Genomic DNA, 22,991 nt, shown 5'->3' on the forward strand with positions numbered 1-22,991 from the left:
CAACGCTCTCATATCCACCTAGTCTCATCACCATGTATAGCTTAAGTGGAAGTGACACACGGCTCAAGAACAAGTGGACACAAATTGAAAGAAGTTATGCACTCATCTATACAATTCATCATCAGGGATTGGTCTCCCTATAGTGAGGCTTGCATTCTTCAATACTTTTGATCACTAGCATCTCCATGATTTGCCGCAAAAAAATATAGTTTACAAGCAACAGTCATTGTTATCAATATGTACGTGCATAATGCCATAGTTGTAGATATTGGTGAGATTTGCATCCACAGTGCTAGTGTTGAGGGACATGGAAATTAGGGATATTAATCTGTAAATGTAGGAACATATGGAAGTGAACAACTAGAATAGAAAGATAAGATGCGAAAACTTTATTTGTTTTAGAAGACCCATGGACCAAGCCAAGAATGATTGGTTGAAATGTACATGTGAAGGAATTTCGGGGGTAATTTCCCCACTCAGCCGAGGACGACTTTTCGTGTGGTGACCGCCCTGGGCAGGAAGCTGTCGTGAGCGCGTCGCGTCGAAACTCGAAAGCCGTGTCTGCAAGCGCTCTACGTCGACTCACGAATCCCCCGGCTACTGCGTCCTTCTTCTTATAAATACGCACCTGCATGCTACCGCTACTCATCAGGACATTGCTCTTACATTTAAATATCCTGCTGCTGCTCATCGAACAATATCATCAATTTATACAGCTGCCTCCACCAGCTTAATTACACTTCTTTAGCAGAAATCATGACCGGCCAACACAATCTTGTGCACGCCTCCAAGGCCGGCACCGTGGACCACAAGGCGGAGGAGAAGAAGCACAAGCAGCGCCAGCATGCGGCCGACGCCTGCGCTCTCGCCGCTGGTGCCTTCGCTTTGGTAAGCTTCTATTGATCATGAGTTTTTAGCGTGCTCTATAGAATATGGTAAGAGTTATATATGCTAGCAGCATCGCCTGACGTCGTTGTATATATATTGTTTGCTGCAGCACGAGAAGCACGAGGCCAAGAAGCACCCGGAGCAGCGCCATGCTCACAAGGTGCGCGAGCACGTGGCTGCCGCCATCGCCATCGGTGCAGGCACTCTCGCGGTCCACGAGAAGCACGAGCGCAAGCACGCCAAGGAGGCCGCCAAGAAGCAGCAGCATGGCGCTCACCACAGCAAGCATTAATGATTGGCTGCCGAGCCTATCCGGCCAGCTTCCAAGTTCCAACTCCCACCCACCTGCACACCTCAATACTCTTTCTGATTATTTTGTACTTCACTAATCACTCTTACTCTCAATGACATTACTTTGTAATTTTAATCTTTACATTTTGGGCCATCGCGGCAATATGAAACGTGCGCTTATCTGATTTATTTTGTTACTTTTTTGAATGACTATTTAAATTTTGGGCGTTTTTCCAACATGGTGGCAATATGAAACGTGCAATGATCTCTGGGCTCATGCGTGAGTTAATAAATAGCAAAATCTCTCTCTCTCTCTCTCTCTCTCTCTCTCTCTCTCCACATGACCTAGGCAGGGCTCACAAGAACCCAACGACAGCTAAAATGTTGTGTTTTTGCCTCCGCTCTCTGTGTTCAGAAGATGCGAAAGGTAGCTACATCACAAATTGAGAGCAAACGTCAATCAGCAAGACAGCAGTCCACGTTTGGCACTGCAAAGCTCTTTACCTCGAGTTCTTTCCGAGGGACTCGAGCGGAGGGGTGTGTCACCTAAAAAGAGGTGGGTCTGAAAGACGTTGTGCTTCTTTCTCTCCAATCCCTTCGTGCCAGCTAAGCTGCACTCACCAGCTTGCTCTCTTGTTGTCGTCGGGTCGTCTAAACCTACCCTTAGACCTACACACTTTCCTTTCCTAGCCACAATGCAGGCTCCATTGTGCTCTCTCTCTCTCTCTCTCTCTCTCTCTCATGATTTACATCTAGCCTCATGATTTACATCAATCCTCTAGGGTAAAAGGGCCAATAAAACACCGGTCCCTGTCCTCCAACCCATCGACCCCTTAAACTAAAGCCATTTTGCTCCAGATTTGGGACATGTTCCAACAAGTGGTAGACTCGCTAGTGCGAGAGAGATTGAATACTAGTCATTGGATCCCGAGTTCGTTCAAGCATCGTTGGCCCACCGACTTAACCTACACCCCTTGTTGTCTACCTATTCACGACCATTTTCGTTACATAGAATTTTCTTTAGCATCGTGCGTTGTGTGCAGTGCCTCACCATTCGCGACGCTGCTTCTATCCCCCATAGCCCTTCTGCTCAGCTCATGAATGCACCATCCAAAATTGAAAACAATGTAGCACAATAGCCGCAATTCATCGCCTCTCTTAAATGGGCTCTATATCGGGTGTTTTACCCTACAAACTTTCCTCTTCTTACCACAGTGTGGGATCCCCATCGCAAATCTCATCATCATAACTTGATTTTCTTTGTGGTCTTGATTTGGCTTATTGCTCACTGGTGCCTTACGTTAACACTAGCTAGTTTGGTACCAAAAAGGACACTAAAGTGGCCTTTTTTCGTGAATTTAAATAAAATGGTAGATTAAATCTAGATCACATCTCAAGAAAACCTTTTGCAAACTTATAAAATGTTATTCAAAGTACTCATAGAAATTATAATCCCTCATTTTTTATCATAATCTCAATAGCAACTACACTCATGAAAAGAAGCTACACAAAACAACACTCAATGTCTCATTAAAACTCGTACTCTAGTCTAAGAAAAAATGAGGACGGTGCATGCAATAATCCATAGTAACTACTTATATATGTGTTTGATATTTTTGCAAAAGTCATGTGAGAAAAAAATTATTTGTGACTAAAATTAAATATAGAAAGTCATTATGCACTAGAGTTTTTTTTTATATGAGCTTAAGTTACAAGATGCCTATGAGTTTGAATCCTTTAAAATTTCTTAGTTGATGGGTATTGACCTATAGATACATTATACACCTTAGGTTTTATCCCATAATCTCATCATGTTAATGAAAGAGGCTTTGAAAGACCATTTTTTTTTTCTTTGTTAGCATTTTTGAGATTTTGGTCTTTTGATAATAACAAAAATCTAGTCCCATAACTAGGTTATGAAGCTCAATTTCTTGTTATAATAAGCTTTTTCCTATCCATACACCTTGAAATCTATGCAAAATCTTATTTTGATGAGAAGCTATATTCAATTATGAAAATTTTATTAAATCTACACTAAACTTCTATGATTTTTTCATCTTAAAACTTATTATCATAATCTTAATGTAGTTTTAATTTTGGAAAAAGTAAAATTTGGCTATGCTCTTCACCTCATAGCTGACGTAAGATATGAAGGTGACCTATGAGTTGTTTTTCTAGATTCACCAAATAATTATGATAAGTTGCTAGAAAAACAGGACACTTTAGTACAGAACTAGTGTTAATTAAGTTTATTGCATTTTTCTCTTTCACATTAATTTTGGCTCGCTCATTCTTCTACCATCTCTAATATATATAATTGAGCTTAAAATATTCAAGCTCAAAGAGGCCCTCCATGTGTCAATATCTCCTTTCTGCCCCATGGAGCACTATATAACAACAATCACGATCTGCTCCCATTTAACGAGTCCCGAGACCTCGACGATTTGCATGGGAAGAGACTGCGCCTAGTGTCCATGTCTGTGCATGTGAAAAGACCTGTTGTCCATCATGCGAAAAGACCTGTTGTCCATCATGGAGTGCATGTGTGCAAAACTAGAGAGAGAGAGAGAGAGAGAGAGAGAGAGAGAGAGAGAGAGAGAGAGAGAGAGAGAGAGAGAGAGAGAGAGAGTCACGATCTACAAACAATATAGCATGTCTGTGTCTTCGTGCGTGCAAAGGGCTGTTGTCCATGATCTCGTACAGTGTGCATGTTTGTGAAACTGGAGAGTGAGAAGAGTTGAAGCTGACCAATGCACATTGCACAGTGCAGCAATATAGTATCATTGTGTGTGTGTGTGTGTGTGTGTGTTCATGCGCGTAGTGTCCGTGGGAAAGTGGGAGTCTATGCGTGCTCTGCATGTGCTTGTGAGCAGAAGCAGCAACTTTACGATGATTAGCACGCAAAAGTATCTGTATTCTCACAGTTGCAAGACTACAATTGTGTGTGTGTGTGTGTGTGTGTGTGTGTGTGTGTGTGTGAGAGAGAGAGAGAGAGAGAGAGAGAGAGAGAGAGAGAGAGAGAGAGAGAGAGAGAGAGAGAGATACTACACCCACCCAGTGTTCGGGAAAAATTATTTTCCAAACGTACAAAATTCCTTCTCTTGAATTTGGAAGGAGGAAATTTTTCAGGAAATTAGATTTGTTTTTCAAGTTTTTACACTATTTTTCTCTATTTTGAGACGGAATTTCTCCTTTTCCCCTTGCTCTCAACATGCATTTTTGAAATTGAAAATGGCATGATATTAAATTGAAACACATTTTTTCCAAACACTACACCCACCTAAGCTCTACATGATTGATCTCCTATTCATGGGAGCATGCTCTAGCTTCTTCTCTTTTGCCTACTACCAATGGGAGCCTGCATTTGCTACGTCTCAATTCACCTAGGCCACCACCGCCATCACTCTTTCCTATGCTCTCCCACTTCTCTCTTGACAATTCTCTCCCTCTCTCTCTCTCTCTCTCTCTCTCTCTCTCTCTCTCTTCTCTCTCTCTCTCTCTCTCTCTCTCTCTCTCTCTCTCTCTCTCTCTCTCTCTCTCTCTCTCTCTCTCTCAGCTGGGGCTACAAGTGCATTCCATTCTACCTTCCCTATTTCCTGCGACGTGTAGAGAGGTAATTGCTTGCTCCCAAGTTGTGATTAGAGAATACAAGAATTGTACTATGTGTGTGTGACAAAGCTCCAAGCTCTAACGAGATCAGGCCTTACAGGGCATTGGCACTGTGTGTGTGTGTGTGTGTGTGTGTGTGTGTGTGTGTGTGTGTGTGTGTGTGTGTGTGTGTGTGTGTGTGTGTGTGTGTGTGTGTGTGTGTGTGTGAGAGAGAGAGAGAGAGAGAGAGAGAGAGAGAGAGAGAGAGAGAGAGAGAGAGAGAGAGAGAGAGAGAGAGAGAGAGAGACGATACATTTGCAAGCTACCACAAAATATTGGTGTCATGTAGCTGAGGCCGAGGATGAGAGATCCACAAGCTTTGGTGCAAGGGAGCCATGGAGGTACACATCAAATTACAAGGCTCATCAATGTGTAGGTCTGGACTGGATTTAAGAGGAGAAGGGGGGCTCCACATTTTGCCCTTGGCCTTCCTTTGCATTTTCCTGCAGCTTTTGTTGGCGGCAGCAACAGTAGTCGACAACGCGCGGATAGTGCCATCAGCTAGCAATGGCAAGGTGTCTGCCACAACGGCTATTTGGTCGGATCTGTCTCTATCTGCTGGAACCCTCGTTCCTGCTTTCAACCCCATTGTCTTCTACTACACCATCTCCCTTAACAACTCCTACTCGAGGTTTTTGTCTACGTCGAAGTGCCACCGGATCAGGTAACTCGCAATTGGAAAACTCAATGCTCTCTATGGTTCTGTCTATAGAAATGACCTTTTGCAGATGCTAGCAGGGTGAGGACCACCATGCACACTATCACAATCAATGCACTATACCCTGCACTCAACCCAAGGAATTTCTTATGTCATGATTGTACATGTGTGTAAAGTTTGACAGAGACGACGGTGATAGTGAAAGTAGAAGGAGGAGTGGGTTGAGTGTAGGTTATAGTGCATTGATTGTGATAGTGTGGATGGTGGTCCTCGCCTTGTTAGCATCTGCAAACGATCATAATGGGCACATGGTGTGTCATGAAAGGGAACCCTTGGAAGTAGTGTCTCAGCTTAATATGTTGTCGTTTTCAATTTCAAAAATGCCAGTTGAGGGCAAGGGGAAAAGGAGAAATTTCGCCCCAAAGTAGAGTGTAAAAACCCAAAAACTAAACCTAATTTTCCAAAATTTCCTCTTGGGAAGAAATTTTGTATGTTTGGAAAAATGATTTTTCTCAAGTACTACTTAAAAGCTGATTCATGTGGGGGTTCTGCATTATGTGGAGAAATGCTAAGAGGGCATGGCCATGTGGAGCGAGGGAGTCTCCCTAAACAACTCCTACTCGGAACTTTTTGTCTACATCCAAGTGCCACCGGATCAAGTAACTCACAGTCGGAAAACTCAATGCTCTTTGTGGTTCTTTCTATAGAACTGATAGAGAACTGGCCAATAGCAGGAATCTGCAGGTTCTGACGTGACATGAACCGCACGTTGGTGCACATCGGGCCGTTTAGTCCATTGTTGGAGCTCAACAAGCTAGGGTACACAACGACAGTAAAGGTGTATGTATTGGCCATAGGGTATGGATTGGCGACGTATACAGTGTATGTGACAAGAGGCAAGGATCTCCCTCTCTCTCTCTTTCTCTGCCTCTCTCTCTCTCTCTCTCTCTCTCTCTCTCTCTCTCTCTCTTTTCTCTTGATATGTGTCTTCCTCACCCCAAGGAATTTCTCATGTCATGACTGTACTTGTGTGCAGAATTTGACACAGACAACGGTGATAGTGAAAGTAGTAGCAACGATGGGTGCAGGGTATATTGCACTGATTGTGATAGTGTGCATGGTGGTCCTTGCCTTGCTAGCATCTCTAACTTAGGTCATAGGCACATGGTGTGTCATGAAAGGGAACCGTTGGAAGTAGTGTTCGGGAAAAATATGTCTCAGCTTAATATTGTGTCGTTTTCAATTTCAAAAATGCTAGTTAAGGGCAAGGGAAAAAGGAGAAATTCCACCCCAAAAGAGAGTGTAAAAACTGAAAAACTAAACCTAATTTTCTAAAATTTCCTTTTGGGAAGGAATTTTCTATGTTTGGAAAAATGATTTTTCTCAAGCACTGCTTGGAAGCTGATTCAGGTGGGGGTTTCACATTATGTGGAGAAATGCTAAGAGGGCATGGCCATCTAGAGAGAGGGAGTCTCCCTCAACAACTCCTACTCGGAGGTTTTTGTCTACGTCCAAGTGCCACCGGATCAGGTAACTCGCAATCAAAAAACTCAATGCTCTTTGTGGTTCTTTCTACAGAACTGAGAGATAACTGGCCAATAGCACGAATTTGCAGCATCTGACGTGAGCATGAACCGCACATGGGTGGACATTGGGTCATTTAGTCTATTGCTGGAGCTCAACAAGCTAGGGTACACATGGCATGGTTAGGGTTTGACAATCAAGTTAGGGTTATGGTTTTCAGTGATCGTATGGCAATCATGTGATAGTTATGGTTTGGCAATTAGATTATGGTTATGGTTATGGTTATGCAATTGTGCCTATGGTTTGGAGTTGATGTTATGGTTATGCTTTTGAGAACTTGTCATGATTAAGCTTTTGATGTTGTGGTTTTGTTTGTTGGAATTAGGGTTGCAGAGAAACACACACAGCTTGGAGAAGACAAAGGAAGCTCAAGGCACACAATAGAGAGTGTGTTACTTAGTGTGCAATGGAAAGATAGATAGCCCTAGAGTGATGGGCGTATATACAATGCACGGGGGAAAAAACCTCCTAAAGAGGGAAAAAATGCCCCGGCGGTCCTAGTATGTTCACACACATCACTACCACATGTATATGGTAACAAATTAAATCCCCCCTGAAGTGATGTGGTGAACGAGAGCTGGCACATGAGTAAAGGGAAGTGCCATGCCCTGAGGACATGATCAGTCCACAAAGGGGAGTAAGCCCAAAGCTTTGCGGAAAGCTTCAAGCTTCTCACGAGACAATGCCTTTGTGAAAAGATCTGCAAGGTTGTCCTGTGTTGGCACATAAGCCAAGCTGATCTCTCCTGCTGAGAGCCTCTCCCTGACATAGTGGTAATTCACCTCAATGTGCTTTGTGCTAGCATGAAAAACTGGGTTCCTCGCAACTACCAATGCGCTCTGACTGTCAGTGTAGATAGTGTTGGCAATGTCCTGTCCAACACCCAAATCAGCCATAAGGCGTCTGAGCCATACACACTCAACCGTAGTTGTGAAGACTTCCCTGTACTCAGCCTCACAACTCGAAATGGCCACAGTAGGTTGCTTCTTGCTCAACCATGATATACATGAGCTGCCAAGCATGAAACAAAAACCACTTGTGGACACTCGCGTGTCAAAACAACCAGCCCAATCTGAGTGCGAAAAAGCATGTAAGTCTGGCGGCAATGATCCCAGCTTGGGATAAAACAAGCCAAGGTGTAAAGTTCCACTAAGGTAGCGGAAAATCCTCTTGACAGCCTGCCAATGCTTAGACCCAAGGCTATGCATAAATCTGCTGCCTGTGAGACTGCAAAATGAATATCCGGCCTCGTTTTGCATACATAAATGAGGCAGCCAACAGCAGTTTGGTGAAGAGTGACATCAGCAGGATCACCAGCATCATGTAGACTCAACTTCAAACCTGTTTCCATGGGAGTGGCAATAGGTTTGCAATCCTCTAGTCCAAACTTACATAGCAATGTCTCTATGTAACTTTTCTGACACAAGGCAATACCACCATCACACTACTTAAACTGTATACCCAAATAATGATGCAACAGCCCCAAATCTTTCATCTTGAAAGTAGCATTCAAATCAGACTTAAATTCAGCAATGTGTCTCTCATTTGGTCCAGTGATCAACAAATCATCAACATAAAGAACCACAATGAGAAGTACATCACCCTCACGCTTCACATACAATGTTCTTTCTGTTGGACTGTTACGAAAGCCTTGTTTGACCAAATGAGTGTCAGCTTTCTCATACCAAGCACGAGGAGATTGCTTCAACCCATACAAAGCCTTGTTACATTTGCACACTTTGTCCTCTTGTACTTTTATGACAAAACCGCGAGGCTGCGTTACATAAACTTCCTCAAATATGTCACCATTCAAGAAAGTAGTAACAATGTCTGATTGATGTACATCCCAACCAAAATGAGCTGCCAATACACATAGAAGATGCATAGTAGTCATACGACATGTGGGAGAAAAAGTCTCTTCATAATCTATGCCTTTTTGCTGTGCATAACCCTTTGCAACAAGTCGAGCCTCATGGCAATCGATCTCACCATCCGGCTTGCGTTTCAACTTGTAAACCCACAATGGCCTTTTTGCCAGGAGGCAAATCACATAAAGTCCATGTGTCATTTTCTATAAGTGCATCATATTCTGATTGCATGGCAGCCATACAATTTTCTGAATTCTGTGCTTCATCAAAAGACAGAGGCTCCTCAACATCATGTAAACTAGACACAGCAAAAGCATAACAATCTGATGCATAAGATGCATGGCGAGAGCTTGAACGAGTACGACTAGACAAAGGTGCATCCAATTTACTGTCACGCAAAGTGTGCACCAACCATTTTGGCATACCTCTAGCCTGCTCATTTTCAGCCCTTTCCTCATCAAGTACATCATGTACATCTGCATCAGTAATAGGCTGATCTAAAACATTTTGAGAAACCCCCATAGGCTGTACATTTTCCTCATTGGAACTTACATTCGTATTTCCACCACTGAAAAGAGGCAACAAAGTGACATAAATGTCCTGTGAGCTTACATTACTGTCTCTAGTACATGACAGCAAGGGCTGAACAGAATCTTCCACAAACACTACATCCCGTGAAACTAGAATACGTTTTGTTTGCGGATGATACAACCTGTAACCTTTGCTTTTAGCACTATAACCAACAAAAATACATTTGACAGCCTTATCATCCAATTTTCTGTGCTGCACTTGTGGCACCAAAGCATATGCCAAACAACCAAAAACACGCATGTGCTCAATAGAAGGCTTTCTATGATGCCATGCTTCATATGGAGTAATAGATTGCAAAGCTTTCGTAGGACACCTATTAAGTACATAAGTGGCACACATAATGGCCTCAAGCCAAAAAGAATGCGGCAAAGCTTGACTTTTGACCATACATCGTGCCATTTCCGTCAGTGACCTGTTTTTCCTCTCAGCAACACCATTTTGCTGAGGTGTATAAGGCACTGTACATTGGTGTTTTATCCCACGACTAGCCAGAAATGCATTAAATTCATGAGACATATACTCCCCCCCTCGATCGGAACGGAGGGTGCCCATAGTACATTTCGAGACATTTTCAGCCATAGCCAGAAATTGTTTGAAGCACATAAAAACTTTGGACTTCGCTTTAAGCGGGAATACCCATGCATGCTTGGAGTAATCATCAATGAAAGTCACGAAGTACAGGTAATTGCCCAAGGACGGAGTTTGCATGGGCCCATAAACATCACTATGCACAAGCTGCAACCTACATGTGGCCCGAACTGAACCATCCTTTGGAAATTTAGAACGTTGCATCTTACCCAAAATACAGCCTTCACAAACATGTTTGACAGGTGCTTCAAGAGGCGGCAAAGAAGCAACCATATCAGATTTCTGCAAACGCAGCAAACTGGCAAAATTCATATGACCAAAACGTGCATGCCAAAGTTTTGCATCTGAAATAGCCCTTGAAATTGCAACAGCATTTGAAAAATTTTGTCCACACTTGTCATACAAAGTGAGCTTATACAGCCCACGGCACAAAAGGCCAGATGCAACAATTTCATCACCAAAACTGAGATCATGAACTGTACATCTGTCATCCACAAATTTGACTACAAGTCCAAGTCTAGCAAGTGCGGATACAGACAAGAGATTCTTCTTGATCCCAGGTAGATAAAGTGCATCAACAAGTGTGAAGGAACTGCCATTAGCAGCAGTGAGCACAATCTTTCCAACTCCTTGAACTGGATAAGAGGCGTTGTTGGCACAAGTGACTGAATTCCCATGAGGGATAGACTCAAGAGAGGTAAACAATTTACGATGTGAGGTAATGTGCTTTGTAGCACCACTGTCGAAATACCACCCATGTGAATCTGCAGCAACTGACAAGCATGCATCATGGACAGCCGGATTGTAAGTGCAGTCTGTGCTAAAAGCCCATTCTACATCAACATCAGAATTACAGTCTCCTTTCATAGAAGACTCAACAATGGCTGCATTTGTAGTGGAACCAGCATTAGCAGTGGAACCACCCTCTTTCTTCTTAGCCTCTTTGGCCTTCAACTTAGGACACGACTTGATTAAGTGATCATTGGATTTACAATAATGGCAACGCATCTTCTTTTTCCCTTATCACCAGAATTTCCAGACAAATTTTTGCCAGCAGAAGCATTAGGAACAGAATTTTTGCCACTCGCAGCAGAACCATAAGAAGTGGCTGCATTGCTGTTACCACCCTTTCTTTGAGAAGCAATAAAAGCCTGTTCAACTGCACGCTGCCTAGTCCTGTTTTTTTTGGAAAGTGACTTTTGCAACAACAATGTGCATAATGCATCAAACTTGACAACTTCTGGATTTCCTTGGGTCATAAGTCTCCAAGTACTAGCAAAAGTCTGGTAGGAATCTGGTAAGGCATCAAGAACAATCTGCACAAGGGAACTGTCTGAAATGACTTCACCTGCAGAAATAAGCTGCTCATTGATATCCTTGACACTAGCAAGGAAAGTGTCCATATCATCTTCCTCATGCATAATCTTCGACTCCAGCTCTTTACGCAGCAAAGCAATTTTAGCCTCATTGCGGCTTGCATAAAGACCTGCTAAAATATCCCAAGCCTGTTTTGCAGATTTTGCTGAACAGATGTGAGGAACAATGGTGCGCTTCACAGACAACGCAATCAATGCATGAGCCTGCGCATCCTTAACATCCCAACGAGCTTGTTCTGCCGTAGGCAAAACAACTCTAACAGCTGCAATCCTTGCAGCAAGACCTGCAACATCCTCAACATCGCCTACATCCTCAGAACCAGGACGTACATCAATGCCCTGCAGAATGTTCCAGACATCCTTTGACACAAGAACATGTTGCATCATATAAGCCCACATAGGGTAGTTGTCCCCATCCAACCTGTCCTCAGCAGCAAACATCTTGAACACATCTGTGTTGTTGTTGTCAGCCATGGTAAATGGTGCACCTGATGTGAAAACTGCCCGAAAATAGGAGAAATGGAGCGGGAACAACCTGTGCTATATAGCACAAACCGTAGAAGACTATAAGGCACCTGTTATGCAGAAAACGACACTGATAGAAATTTTGCACAAAATGACGAAATAGCCTGTGCAGTACTGCTTCTAGTAGAAACGGAGGCCAAAATGAGCCCAAATCAAAATTCTGAGAAGACCAAGCTCTTCGAGCTTACCCAAAATTTTTGTCGACCTACGAACGCTCGCCAAAGCTCACTGAAATCGGAGAAAGTGAACAGGCGTGTGCTGGAGCAGCTGGCGACTAAGCCCGGGAGGACGTGACTTGCTCTGATACCAATTGTTGGAATTAGGGTTGCAGAGAAACACACACAGCTTGGAGAAGATGAAGGAAGCTCAAGGAACACAATAGAGAGTGTGTTACTTAGTGTGCAATGGAAAGATAGATAGCCCTAGAGTGATGGGCGTATATACAATGCACGGGGGAAAAAACCTCCTAAAGAGGGAAAAAATGCCCCGGCGGTCCTAGTGTGTTCACACACATCACTACCACATGTATATGGTAACATTGTTCTTTTTACAGTTTTGCTAATCTGTATACTCCCGCTCTTTAGCGTCAACTTGTAGGTGGAGTGCGGTTGCTTGTGCTCTCTTCCTTTGGGTTGAGAGGACTGTTTTCTGTTACTATAGTATATGCAACATCAGTTTCCAACCCTCTCTGCCCAAAAAGAATTTGCAGGTTTGGTTTTCGGAACAGAGTTCGGTATATGCACCGGTACAGGCCTCAGACGAACTGTTAGTATCAATAAAATTTTCGGCGCCTATAATTGCGTTCATACATGCGTGTATTTTGACGGTTATAACTTGGTATATTTTGACGGTGATTATTGATATTTATATTGATGCTACGATACCGGCGTTTATTATGATGCTTATTTCAACGTATTTTACTTCTAAAAGAAAGCTTGTCTCACCGATGTGTGCGTCGATTTTTACGCGACATGTTGTAGTGTATGTAGAAATTGCATATAGCACGTGCAAACAAGAGGTATTTAAATAATCTCTTACCTGTACGTTTTCAAGTATTATATCTACCCCTTATGTATGCATTTTTGTAAAAAATACTAGCGCTTATGTATGAAAGTTTTCACTTTATCAATTAAAAAACCCTTTATGTAAGTACTTTTTTTCTGTAAATGTACCTGATTAAAATCCCTTATTTTTTTCGCACGTGCTATCTTAGGTATTTGATAGTGGATGCCCCGGGACTCACGTGCTAAACTTACATATTTTAAGGTGGATCCCCGTGGCTGATTTGCTACGTGTGCTTGTAGACACTGACTTGGAGAGTCTCCTAAGCTATGGAGGAGAAGGGAACTACTCGGTTTAATGAAGAGGCTTTTTATATATATCTGGCAAAAAAATCTCAAGGGATACCTAATGAAGAAGACCTTTTGGGGAGTAGTAAAACCATCACCAAGTAATCAAGAAGGCACATAATCTAGGGCAATGACTGCAATAAACCTAAAAAACTATGAGCAAGTGACTAAGCATCATCATCACTTCACTTCACGACAACTACATATGTTCTTTTCATTGATGAGTGCAAAAGTGTATATGAAGCATGGGTTGTGCTTGAGAAAAAGTTTGGGGTTAGAGCTAAAAAGAGCAAAGCTAACCTTAAACAAAAATTTTAAAAACTCACCATGGGTGTAGGGGAGGACGTAGCTAGCCTAGTTAACGTGCTTAACAGCATCAGTACACAACTTACCTACATCAAGTGTGAAGTCCTTAAAGATGACAAAGTGGCTATCATTCTAAGTGCACTTCCACCCTCATATAATCAGTAAGTCACCATCCTTGACGACAAAGAACCAGCCCCAACACTTCAATACATCATCTACTTACTTCAAGCCAAGGAGAAGAAACAAAAGGGCTCATCAACATCATGAAGAGCCGGAGCTTATGGCACATCATCCTCAAGGGGAGGTGACTCAACATCACCATGTGATAGTTATGGTTTGGCAATTAGATTATGGTTATGGTTATGGTTATGCAGTTGTGCCTATGATTTGGGAGGCGACGTTATGGTTATGCTTTTGAGAACTTGTCATGATTAAGCTTTTGATTTTGTGGTTTTGTTCTTTTTAGCGTTTTGCTAAACTATATACTTTCGCTCTTTAGCGTCAGCTTGTAGGTGGAGTGCGGTTGCTTGTACACTCTTCCTTTGGGTTGAGAGGGATGTTTTCTGTTGCTGTAGTATATGCAGCATCAGTTCCCAGCCCCCTGTGCCCAAAAAAATTTGCAGGTTTGGTCGTCGGAACTGAGTTCGGTATATGCACCGGTACAGGCCTTAGAAGAACTATCGGTTTATACAGGCGTATATAACTGCGTGTATTTTGACTGTTATAACTTGGTATATTTTGACTGTGATTACCGATATTTATATCGATGCTACGATCCCGACGTTTATTATGATGCTTATTTAATCGTATTTTACTTCTAAAAGAAAGCTTGTCTCGCCGATATGTGCGTTGATTTTTACGCGACATGTTGTAGTGTATGTAGAATTTGCATATAGCACGTGCAAACAAGAGGTATTTAAATAATCTCTTACCTGTACGTTTTCAAGTATTATATCTATCCCTTATGTATGCATTTTTGTAAAAAATACTAGCCCTTATGTATGAAAGTTTTCACTTTATCAATTAAAAAACCCTTTATGTAAGTACATTTTTTCTGTAAATGTACCTGATTAAAATCCCTTATTTTTTTCACATGTGCTATCTTAAATATTTCATTGTGGAAGCCTCGGGACTCATGTGCTACACTTACATATTTTAAGGTGGATCCCCGTGGCTGATTTGCTACGTGTGCTTGTAGACACTGACTTGGAGAGTCTCCTAAGCTATGGAGGAGGAGGGAACTACTCGGTTTAATGGAGAGGCTTTTTATATATATCTGGCAAAAAAAGCTCAAGGGATACCTAATGAAGAAGACCTTTTGGGGAGTAGTAAAACCATCACCAAGTAATCAAGAAGGCACATAATCTAGGGCAATGACTGCAATAAACCTAAAAAACTATGAGCAAGTGACTAAGCATCATCATCACTTCACTTCACGACAACTACATATGTTCTTTTCATTGATGAGTGCAAAAGTGTATATGAAGCATGGGTTGTGCTTGAGAAAAAGTTTGGGGTTAGAGCTAAAAAGAGCAAAGCTAACCTTAAACAAAAATTTTAAAAACTCACCATGGGTGTAGGGGAGGACGTAGCTAGCCTAGTTAACGTGCTTAACAGCATCAGTACACAACTTACCTACATCAAGTGTGAAGTCCTTAAAGATGACAAAGTGGCTATCATTCTAAGTGCACTTCCACCCTCATATGATCAGTAAGTCACCATCCTTGACGACAAAGAACCAGCCCCAACACTTCAATACATCATCTACTTACTTCAAGCCAAGGAGAAGAAACGAAAGGGCTCATCAACATCATGAAGAGCCGGAGCTTATGGCACATCATCCTCAAGGGGAGGTGACTCAACATCACCATCTTTAAATTTTGCATCATCATCCAATGTCAGGAAATACTACGATTGTGGGAGAATGGGACATGTACCAAAGAATTACTACATCAACAAATTTTGCAACAAGTGTGGGAAGAAGGTCCATTCTCCTTCCAAATGCTATTCAAAGGATCAAAGCAATAGCAGTGGAAGCAGCAATAGCAAATCCAAGAAACCAATGAGAGGAGCGGCACATGTGGCAAAAGAAGAAGAAGAAAAAGGAGACAAAAACCTTGTTCATGGCGAAGGAGAGTACTATGGTGCTTATGTGACAAATGTTTTATGAAGACTTATATACCTTCTTTGGTTCAAGGGAAGGCTTGTTATCCTTAGTACACGGGAGATGCCTTACTATAAGCACCTCTTTTGTACTGAATTTTCAATGCAATCTAATCTATTTCACGTCTGCACTCATTAGCGTGTAATCAGCATGAATGCAACGCTCTCATATCCACCTAGTCTCATCACCATGTATAGCTTAAGTGGAAGTGACACACGGCTCAAGAACAAGTGGACACAAATTGAAAGAAGTTATGCACTCATCTATACAATTCATCATCAGGGATTGGTCTCCCTATAGTGAGGCTTGCATTCTTCAATACTTTTGATCACTAGCATCTCCATGATTTGCCGCAAAAAAATATAGTTTACAAGCAACAGTCATTGTTATCAATATGTACGTGCATAATGCCATAGTTGTAGATATTGGTGAGATTTGCATCCACAGTGCTAGTGTTGAGGGACATGGAAATTAGGGATATTAATCTGTAAATGTAGGAACATATGGAAGTGAACAACTAGAATAGAAAGATAAGATGCGAAAACTTTATTTGTTTTAGAAGACCCATGGACCAAGCCAAGAATGATTGGTTGAAATGTACATGTGAAGGAATTTCGGGGGTAATTTCCCCACTCAGCCGAGGACGACTTTTCGTGTGGTGACCGCCCTGGGCAGGAAGCTGTCGTGAGCGCGTCGCGTCGAAACTCGAAAGCCGTGTCTGCAAGCGCTCTACGTCGACTCACGAATCCCCCGGCTACTGCGTCCTTCTTCTTATAAATACGCACCTGCATGCTACCGCTACTCATCAGGACATTGCTCTTACATTTAAATATCCTGCTGCTGCTCATCGAACAATATCATCAATTTATACAGCTGCCTCCACCAGCTTAATTACACTTCTTTAGCAGAAATCATGACCGGCCAACACAATCTTGTGCACGCCTCCAAGGCCGGCACCGTGGACCACAAGGCGGAGGAGAAGAAGCACAAGCAGCGCCAGCATGCGGCCGACGCCTGCGCTCTCGCCGCTGGTGCCTTCGCTTTGGTAAGCTTCTATTGATCATGAGTTTTTAGCGTGCTCTATAGAATATGGTAAGAGTTATATATGCTAGCAGCATCGCCTGACGTCGTTGTATATATATTGTTTGCTGCAGCACGAGAAGCACGAGGCCAAGAAGCACCCGGAGCAGCGCCATGCTCACAAGGTGCGCGAGCACGTGGCTGCCGCCATCGCCATCGGTGCAGGCACTCTCGCGGTCCACGAGAAGCACGAGCGCAAGCACGCCAAGGAGGCCGCCAAGAAGCAGCAGCATGGCGCTCACCACAGCAAGCATTAATGATTGGCTGCCGAGCCTATCCGGCCAGCTTCCAAGTTCCAACTCCCACCCACCTGCACACCTCAATACTCTTTCTGATTATTTTGTACTTCACTAATCACTCTTACTCTCAATGACATTACTTTGTAATTTTAATCTTTACATTTTGGGCCATCGCGGCAATATGAAACGTGCGCTTATCTGATTTATTTTGTTACTTTTTTGAATGACTATTTAAATTTTGGGCGTTTTTCCAACATGGTGGCAATATGAAACGTGCAATGATCTCTGGGCTCATGCGTGAGTTAATAAATAGCAAAATCTCTCTCTCTCTCTCTCTCTCTCTCTCTCTCCACATGACCTAGGCAGGGCTCACAAGAACCCAACGACAGCTAAAATGTTGTGTTTTTGCCTCTGCTCTCTGTGTTCAGAAGATGCGAAAGGTAGCTACATCACAAATTGAGAGCAAACGTCAATCAGCAAGACAGCAGTCCACGTTTGGCACTGCAAAGCTCTTTACCTCGAGTTCTTTCCGAGGGACTCGAGCGGAGGGGTGTGTCACCTAAAAAGAGGTGGGTCTGAAAGACGTTGTGCTTCTTTCTCTCCAATCCCTTCGTGCCAGCTAAGCTGCACTCACCAGCTTGCTCTCTTGTTGTCGTCGGGTCGTCTAAACCTACCCTTAGACCTACACACTTTCCTTTCCTAGCCACAATGCAGGCTCCATTGTGCTCTCTCTCTCTCTCTCTCTCTCTCTCTCTCTCCATGATTTACATCTAGCCTCATGATTTACATCAATCCTCTAGGGTAAAAGGGCCAATAAAACACCGGTCCCTGTCCTCCAACCCATCGACCCCTTAAACTAAAGCCATTTTGCTCCAGATTTGGGACATGTTCCAACAAGTGGTAGACTCGCTAGTGCGAGAGAGATTGAATACTAGTCATTGGATCCCGAGTTCGTTCAAGCATCGTTGGCCCACCGACTTAACCTACACCCCTTGTTGTCTACCTATTCACGACCATTTTCGTTACATAGAATTTTCTTTAGCATCGTGCGTTGTGTGCAGTGCCTCACCATTCGCGACGCTGCTTCTATCCCCCATAGCCCTTCTGCTCAGCTCATGAATGCACCATCCAAAATTGAAAACAATGTAGCACAATAGCCGCAATTCATCGCCTCTCTTAAATGGGCTCTATATCGGGTGTTTTACCCTACAAACTTTCCTCTTCTTACCACAGTGTGGGATCCCCATCGCAAATCTCATCATCATAACTTGATTTTCTTTGTGGTCTTGATTTGGCTTATTGCTCACTGGTGCCTTACGTTAACACTAGCTAGTTTGGTACCAAAAAGGACACTAAAGTGGCCTTTTTTCGTGAATTTAAATAAAATGGTAGATTAAATCTAGATCACATCTCAAGAAAACCTTTTGCAAACTTATAAAATGTTATTCAAAGTACTCATAGAAATTATAATCCCTCATTTTTTATCATAATCTCAATAGCAACTACACTCATGAAAAGAAGCTACACAAAACAACACTCAATGTCTCATTAAAACTCGTACTCTAGTCTAAGAAAAAATGAGGACGGTGCATGCAATAATCCATAGTAACTACTTATATATGTGTTTGATATTTTTGCAAAAGTCATGTGAGAAAAAAATTATTTGTGACTAAAATTAAATATAGAAAGTCATTATGCACTAGAGTTTTTTTTTATATGAGCTTAAGTTACAAGATGCCTATGAGTTTGAATCCTTTAAAATTTCTTAGTTGATGGGTATTGACCTATAGATACATTATACACCTTAGGTTTTATCCCATAATCTCATCATGTTAATGAAAGAGGCTTTGAAAGACCATTTTTTTTTTCTTTGTTAGCATTTTTGAGATTTTGGTCTTTTGATAATAACAAAAATCTAGTCCCATAACTAGGTTATGAAGCTCAATTTCTTGTTATAATAAGCTTTTTCCTATCCATACACCTTGAAATCTATGCAAAATCTTATTTTGATGAGAAGCTATATTCAATTTATGAAAATTTTATTAAATCTACACTAAACTTCTATGATTTTTTCATCTTAAAACTTATTATCATAATCTTAATGTAGTTTTAATTTTGGAAAAAGTAAAATTTGGCTATGCTCTTCACCTCATAGCTGACGTAAGATATGAAGGTGACCTATGAGTTGTTTTTCTAGATTCACCAAATAATTATGATAAGTTGCTAGAAAAACAGGACACTTTAGTACAGAACTAGTGTTAATTAAGTTTATTGCATTTTTCTCTTTCACATTAATTTTGGCTCGCTCATTCTTCTACCATCTCTAATATATATAATTGAGCTTAAAATATTCAAGCTCAAAGAGGCCCTCCATGTGTCAATATCTCCTTTCTGCCCCATGGAGCACTATATAACAACAATCACGATCTGCTCCCATTTAACGAGTCCCGAGACCTCGACGATTTGCATGGGAAGAGACTGCGCCTAGTGTCCATGTCTGTGCATGTGAAAAGACCTGTTGTCCATCATGCGAAAAGACCTGTTGTCCATCATGGAGTGCATGTGTGCAAAACTAGAGAGAGAGAGAGAGAGAGAGAGAGAGAGAGAGAGAGAGAGAGAGAGAGAGAGAGAGAGAGAGTCACGATCTACAAACAATATAGCATGTCTGTGTCTTCGTGCGTGCAAAGGGCTGTTGTCCATGATCTCGTACAGTGTGCATGTTTGTGAAACTGGAGAGTGAGAAGAGTTGAAGCTGACCAATGCACATTGCACAGTGCAGCAATATAGTATCATTGTGTGTGTGTGTGTGTGTGTGTTCATGCGCGTAGTGTCCGTGGGAAAGTGGGAGTCTATGCGTGCTCTGCATGTGCTTGTGAGCAGAAGCAGCAACTTTACGATGATTAGCACGCAAAAGTATCTGTATTCTCACAGTTGCAAGACTACAATTGTGTGTGTGTGTGTGTGTGTGTGTGTGTGTGTGTGTGTGTGTGTGAGAGAGAGAGAGAGAGAGAGAGAGAGAGAGAGAGAGAGAGAGAGAGAGAGAGAGAGAGAGAGAGAGAGAGAGAGAATACTACACCCACCCAGTGTTCGGGAAAAATTATTTTCCAAACGTACAAAATTCCTTCTCTTGAATTTGGAAGGAGGAAATTTTTCAGGAAATTAGATTTGTTTTTCAAGTTTTTACACTATTTTTCTCTATTTTGAGACGGAATTTCTCCTTTTCCCCTTGCTCTCAACATGCATTTTTGAAATTGAAAATGGCATGATATTAAATTGAAACACATTTTTTCCAAACACTACACCCACCTAAGCTCTACATGATTGATCTCCTATTCATGGGAGCATGCTCTAGCTTCTTCTCTTTTGCCTACTACCAATGGGAGCCTGCATTTGCTACGTCTCAATTCACCTAGGCCACCACCGCCATCACTCTTTCCTATGCTCTCCCACTTCTCTCTTGACAATTCTCTCCCTCTCTCTCTCTCTCTCTCTCTCTCTCTCTCTCTCTCTCTCTCTCTCTCTCTCTCTCTCTCTCTCTCTCTCTCTCTCTCTCTCTCTCTCTCTCTCTCTCTCTCTCTCTCTCCAGCTGGGGCTACAAGTGCATTCCATTCTACCTTCCCTATTTCCTGCGACGTGTAGAGAGGTAATTGCTTGCTCCCAAGTTGTGATTAGAGAATACAAGAATTGTACTATGTGTGTGTGACAAAGCTCCAAGCTCTAACGAGATCAGGCCTTACAGGGCATTGGCACTGTGTGTGTGTGTGTGTGTGTGTGTGTGTGTGTGTGTGTGTGTGTGTGTGTGTGTGTGAGAGAGAGAGAGAGAGAGAGAGAGAGAGAGAGAGAGAGAGAGAGAGAGAGAGAGAGAGAGAGAGAGAGAGAGAGAGAGAGAGAGAGACGATACATTTGCAAGCTACCACAAAATATTGGTGTCATGTAGCTGAGGCCGAGGATGAGAGATCCACAAGCTTTGGTGCAAGGGAGCCATGGAGGTACACATCAAATTACAAGGCTCATCAATGTGTAGGTCTGGACTGGATTTAAGAGGAGAAGGGGGGCTCCACATTTTGCCCTTGGCCTTCCTTTGCATTTTCCTGCAGCTTTTGTTGGCGGCAGCAACAGTAGTCGACAACGCGCGGATAGTGCCATCAGCTAGCAATGGCAAGGTGTCTGCCACAACGGCTATTTGGTCGGATCTGTCTCTATCTGCTGGAACCCTCGTTCCTGCTTTCAACCCCATTGTCTTCTACTACACCATCTCCCTTAACAACTCCTACTCGAGGTTTTTGTCTACGTCGAAGTGCCACCGGATCAGGTAACTCGCAATTGGAAAACTCAATGCTCTCTATGGTTCTGTCTATAGAAATGACCTTTTGCAGATGCTAGCAGGGTGAGGACCACCATGCACACTATCACAATCAATGCACTATACCCTGCACTCAACCCAAGGAATTTCTTATGTCATGATTGTACATGTGTGTAAAGTTTGACAGAGACGACGGTGATAGTGAAAGTAGAAGGAGGAGTGGGTTGAGTGTAGGTTATAGTGCATTGATTGTGATAGTGTGGATGGTGGTCCTCGCCTTGTTAGCATCTGCAAACGATCATAATGGGCACATGGTGTGTCATGAAAGGGAACCCTTGGAAGTAGTGTCTCAGCTTAATATGTTGTCGTTTTCAATTTCAAAAATGCCAGTTGAGGGCAAGGGGAAAAGGAGAAATTTCGCCCCAAAGTAGAGTGTAAAAACCCAAAAACTAAACCTAATTTTCCAAAATTTCCTCTTGGGAAGAAATTTTGTATGTTTGGAAAAATGATTTTTCTCAAGTACTACTTAAAAGCTGATTCATGTGGGGGTTCTGCATTATGTGGAGAAATGCTAAGAGGGCATGGCCATGTGGAGCGAGGGAGTCTCCCTAAACAACTCCTACTCGGAACTTTTTGTCTACATCCAAGTGCCACCGGATCAAGTAACTCACAGTCGGAAAACTCAATGCTCTTTGTGGTTCTTTCTATAGAACTGATAGAGAACTGGCCAATAGCAGGAATCTGCAGGTTCTGACGTGACATGAACCGCACGTTGGTGCACATCGGGCCGTTTAGTCCATTGTTGGAGCTCAACAAGCTAGGGTACACAACGACAGTAAAGGTGTATGTATTGGCCATAGGGTATGGATTGGCGACGTATACAGTGTATGTGACAAGAGGCAAGGATCTCCCTCTCTCTCTCTTTCTCTGCCTCTCTCTCTCTCTCTCTCTCTCTCTCTCTCTCTCTCTCTCTCTCTGTTTCTCTTGATATGTGTCTTCCTCACCCCAAGGAATTTCTCATGTCATGACTGTACTTGTGTGCAGAATTTGACACAGACAACGGTGATAGTGAAAGTAGTAGCAACGATGGGTGCAGGGTATATTGCACTGATTGTGATAGTGTGCATGGTGGTCCTTGCCTTGCTAGCATCTCTAACTTAGGTCATAGGCACATGGTGTGTCATGAAAGGGAACCGTTGGAAGTAGTGTTCGGGAAAAATATGTCTCAGCTTAATATTGTGTCGTTTTCAATTTCAAAAATGCTAGTTAAGGGCAAGGGAAAAAGGAGAAATTCCACCCCAAAAGAGAGTGTAAAAACTGAAAAACTAAACCTAATTTTCTAAAATTTCCTTTTGGGAAGGAATTTTCTATGTTTGGAAAAATGATTTTTCTCAAGCACTGCTTGGAAGCTGATTCAGGTGGGGGTTTCACATTATGTGGAGAAATGCTAAGAGGGCATGGCCATCTAGAGAGAGGGAGTCTCCCTCAACAACTCCTACTCGGAGGTTTTTGTCTACGTCCAAGTGCCACCGG

The 22,991-nt window shown here is 42.5% G+C and overlaps 2 protein-coding genes and 2 pseudogenes across 2 annotated transcripts; all 4 read left to right on the top strand.

Moving 5' to 3' along the window:
- The first annotated feature begins 656 nt into the window (after positions 1–656).
- LOC147462024 (uncharacterized) lies at positions 657–1,364 on the top strand. The gene is made up of 2 exons (XM_086502368.1): positions 657–888; positions 998–1,364. Exons 1-2 carry the CDS (start codon positions 757–759, stop codon positions 1,178–1,180), a joined length of 315 nt encoding a protein of 104 aa, XP_086358494.1. The 5' UTR covers positions 657–756; the 3' UTR covers positions 1,181–1,364.
- Positions 1,365–5,162: 3,798 nt separating this feature from the next.
- On the top strand, positions 5,163–6,638 carry LOC147462025 (uncharacterized; annotated as a pseudogene).
- A 10,011-nt stretch (positions 6,639–16,649) lies between these two features.
- Positions 16,650–17,357, top strand: LOC147462026 (uncharacterized). Its single transcript, XM_086502370.1, has 2 exons — positions 16,650–16,881; positions 16,991–17,357. The coding sequence occupies exons 1-2, from the start codon at positions 16,750–16,752 to the stop codon at positions 17,171–17,173; spliced, it is 315 nt and encodes a 104-aa protein (XP_086358496.1). The 5' UTR covers positions 16,650–16,749; the 3' UTR covers positions 17,174–17,357.
- Positions 17,358–21,138: 3,781 nt separating this feature from the next.
- On the top strand, positions 21,139–22,619 carry LOC147462027 (uncharacterized; annotated as a pseudogene).
- Positions 22,620–22,991: the final 372 nt, after the last annotated feature.

This window comes from Adiantum capillus-veneris, chromosome 3 (assembly GCF_014529385.1).
Source record: "Adiantum capillus-veneris isolate H3 chromosome 3, ASM1452938v2, whole genome shotgun sequence".
NCBI classification, from domain to species: Eukaryota; Viridiplantae; Streptophyta; class Polypodiopsida; order Polypodiales; family Pteridaceae; genus Adiantum; species Adiantum capillus-veneris.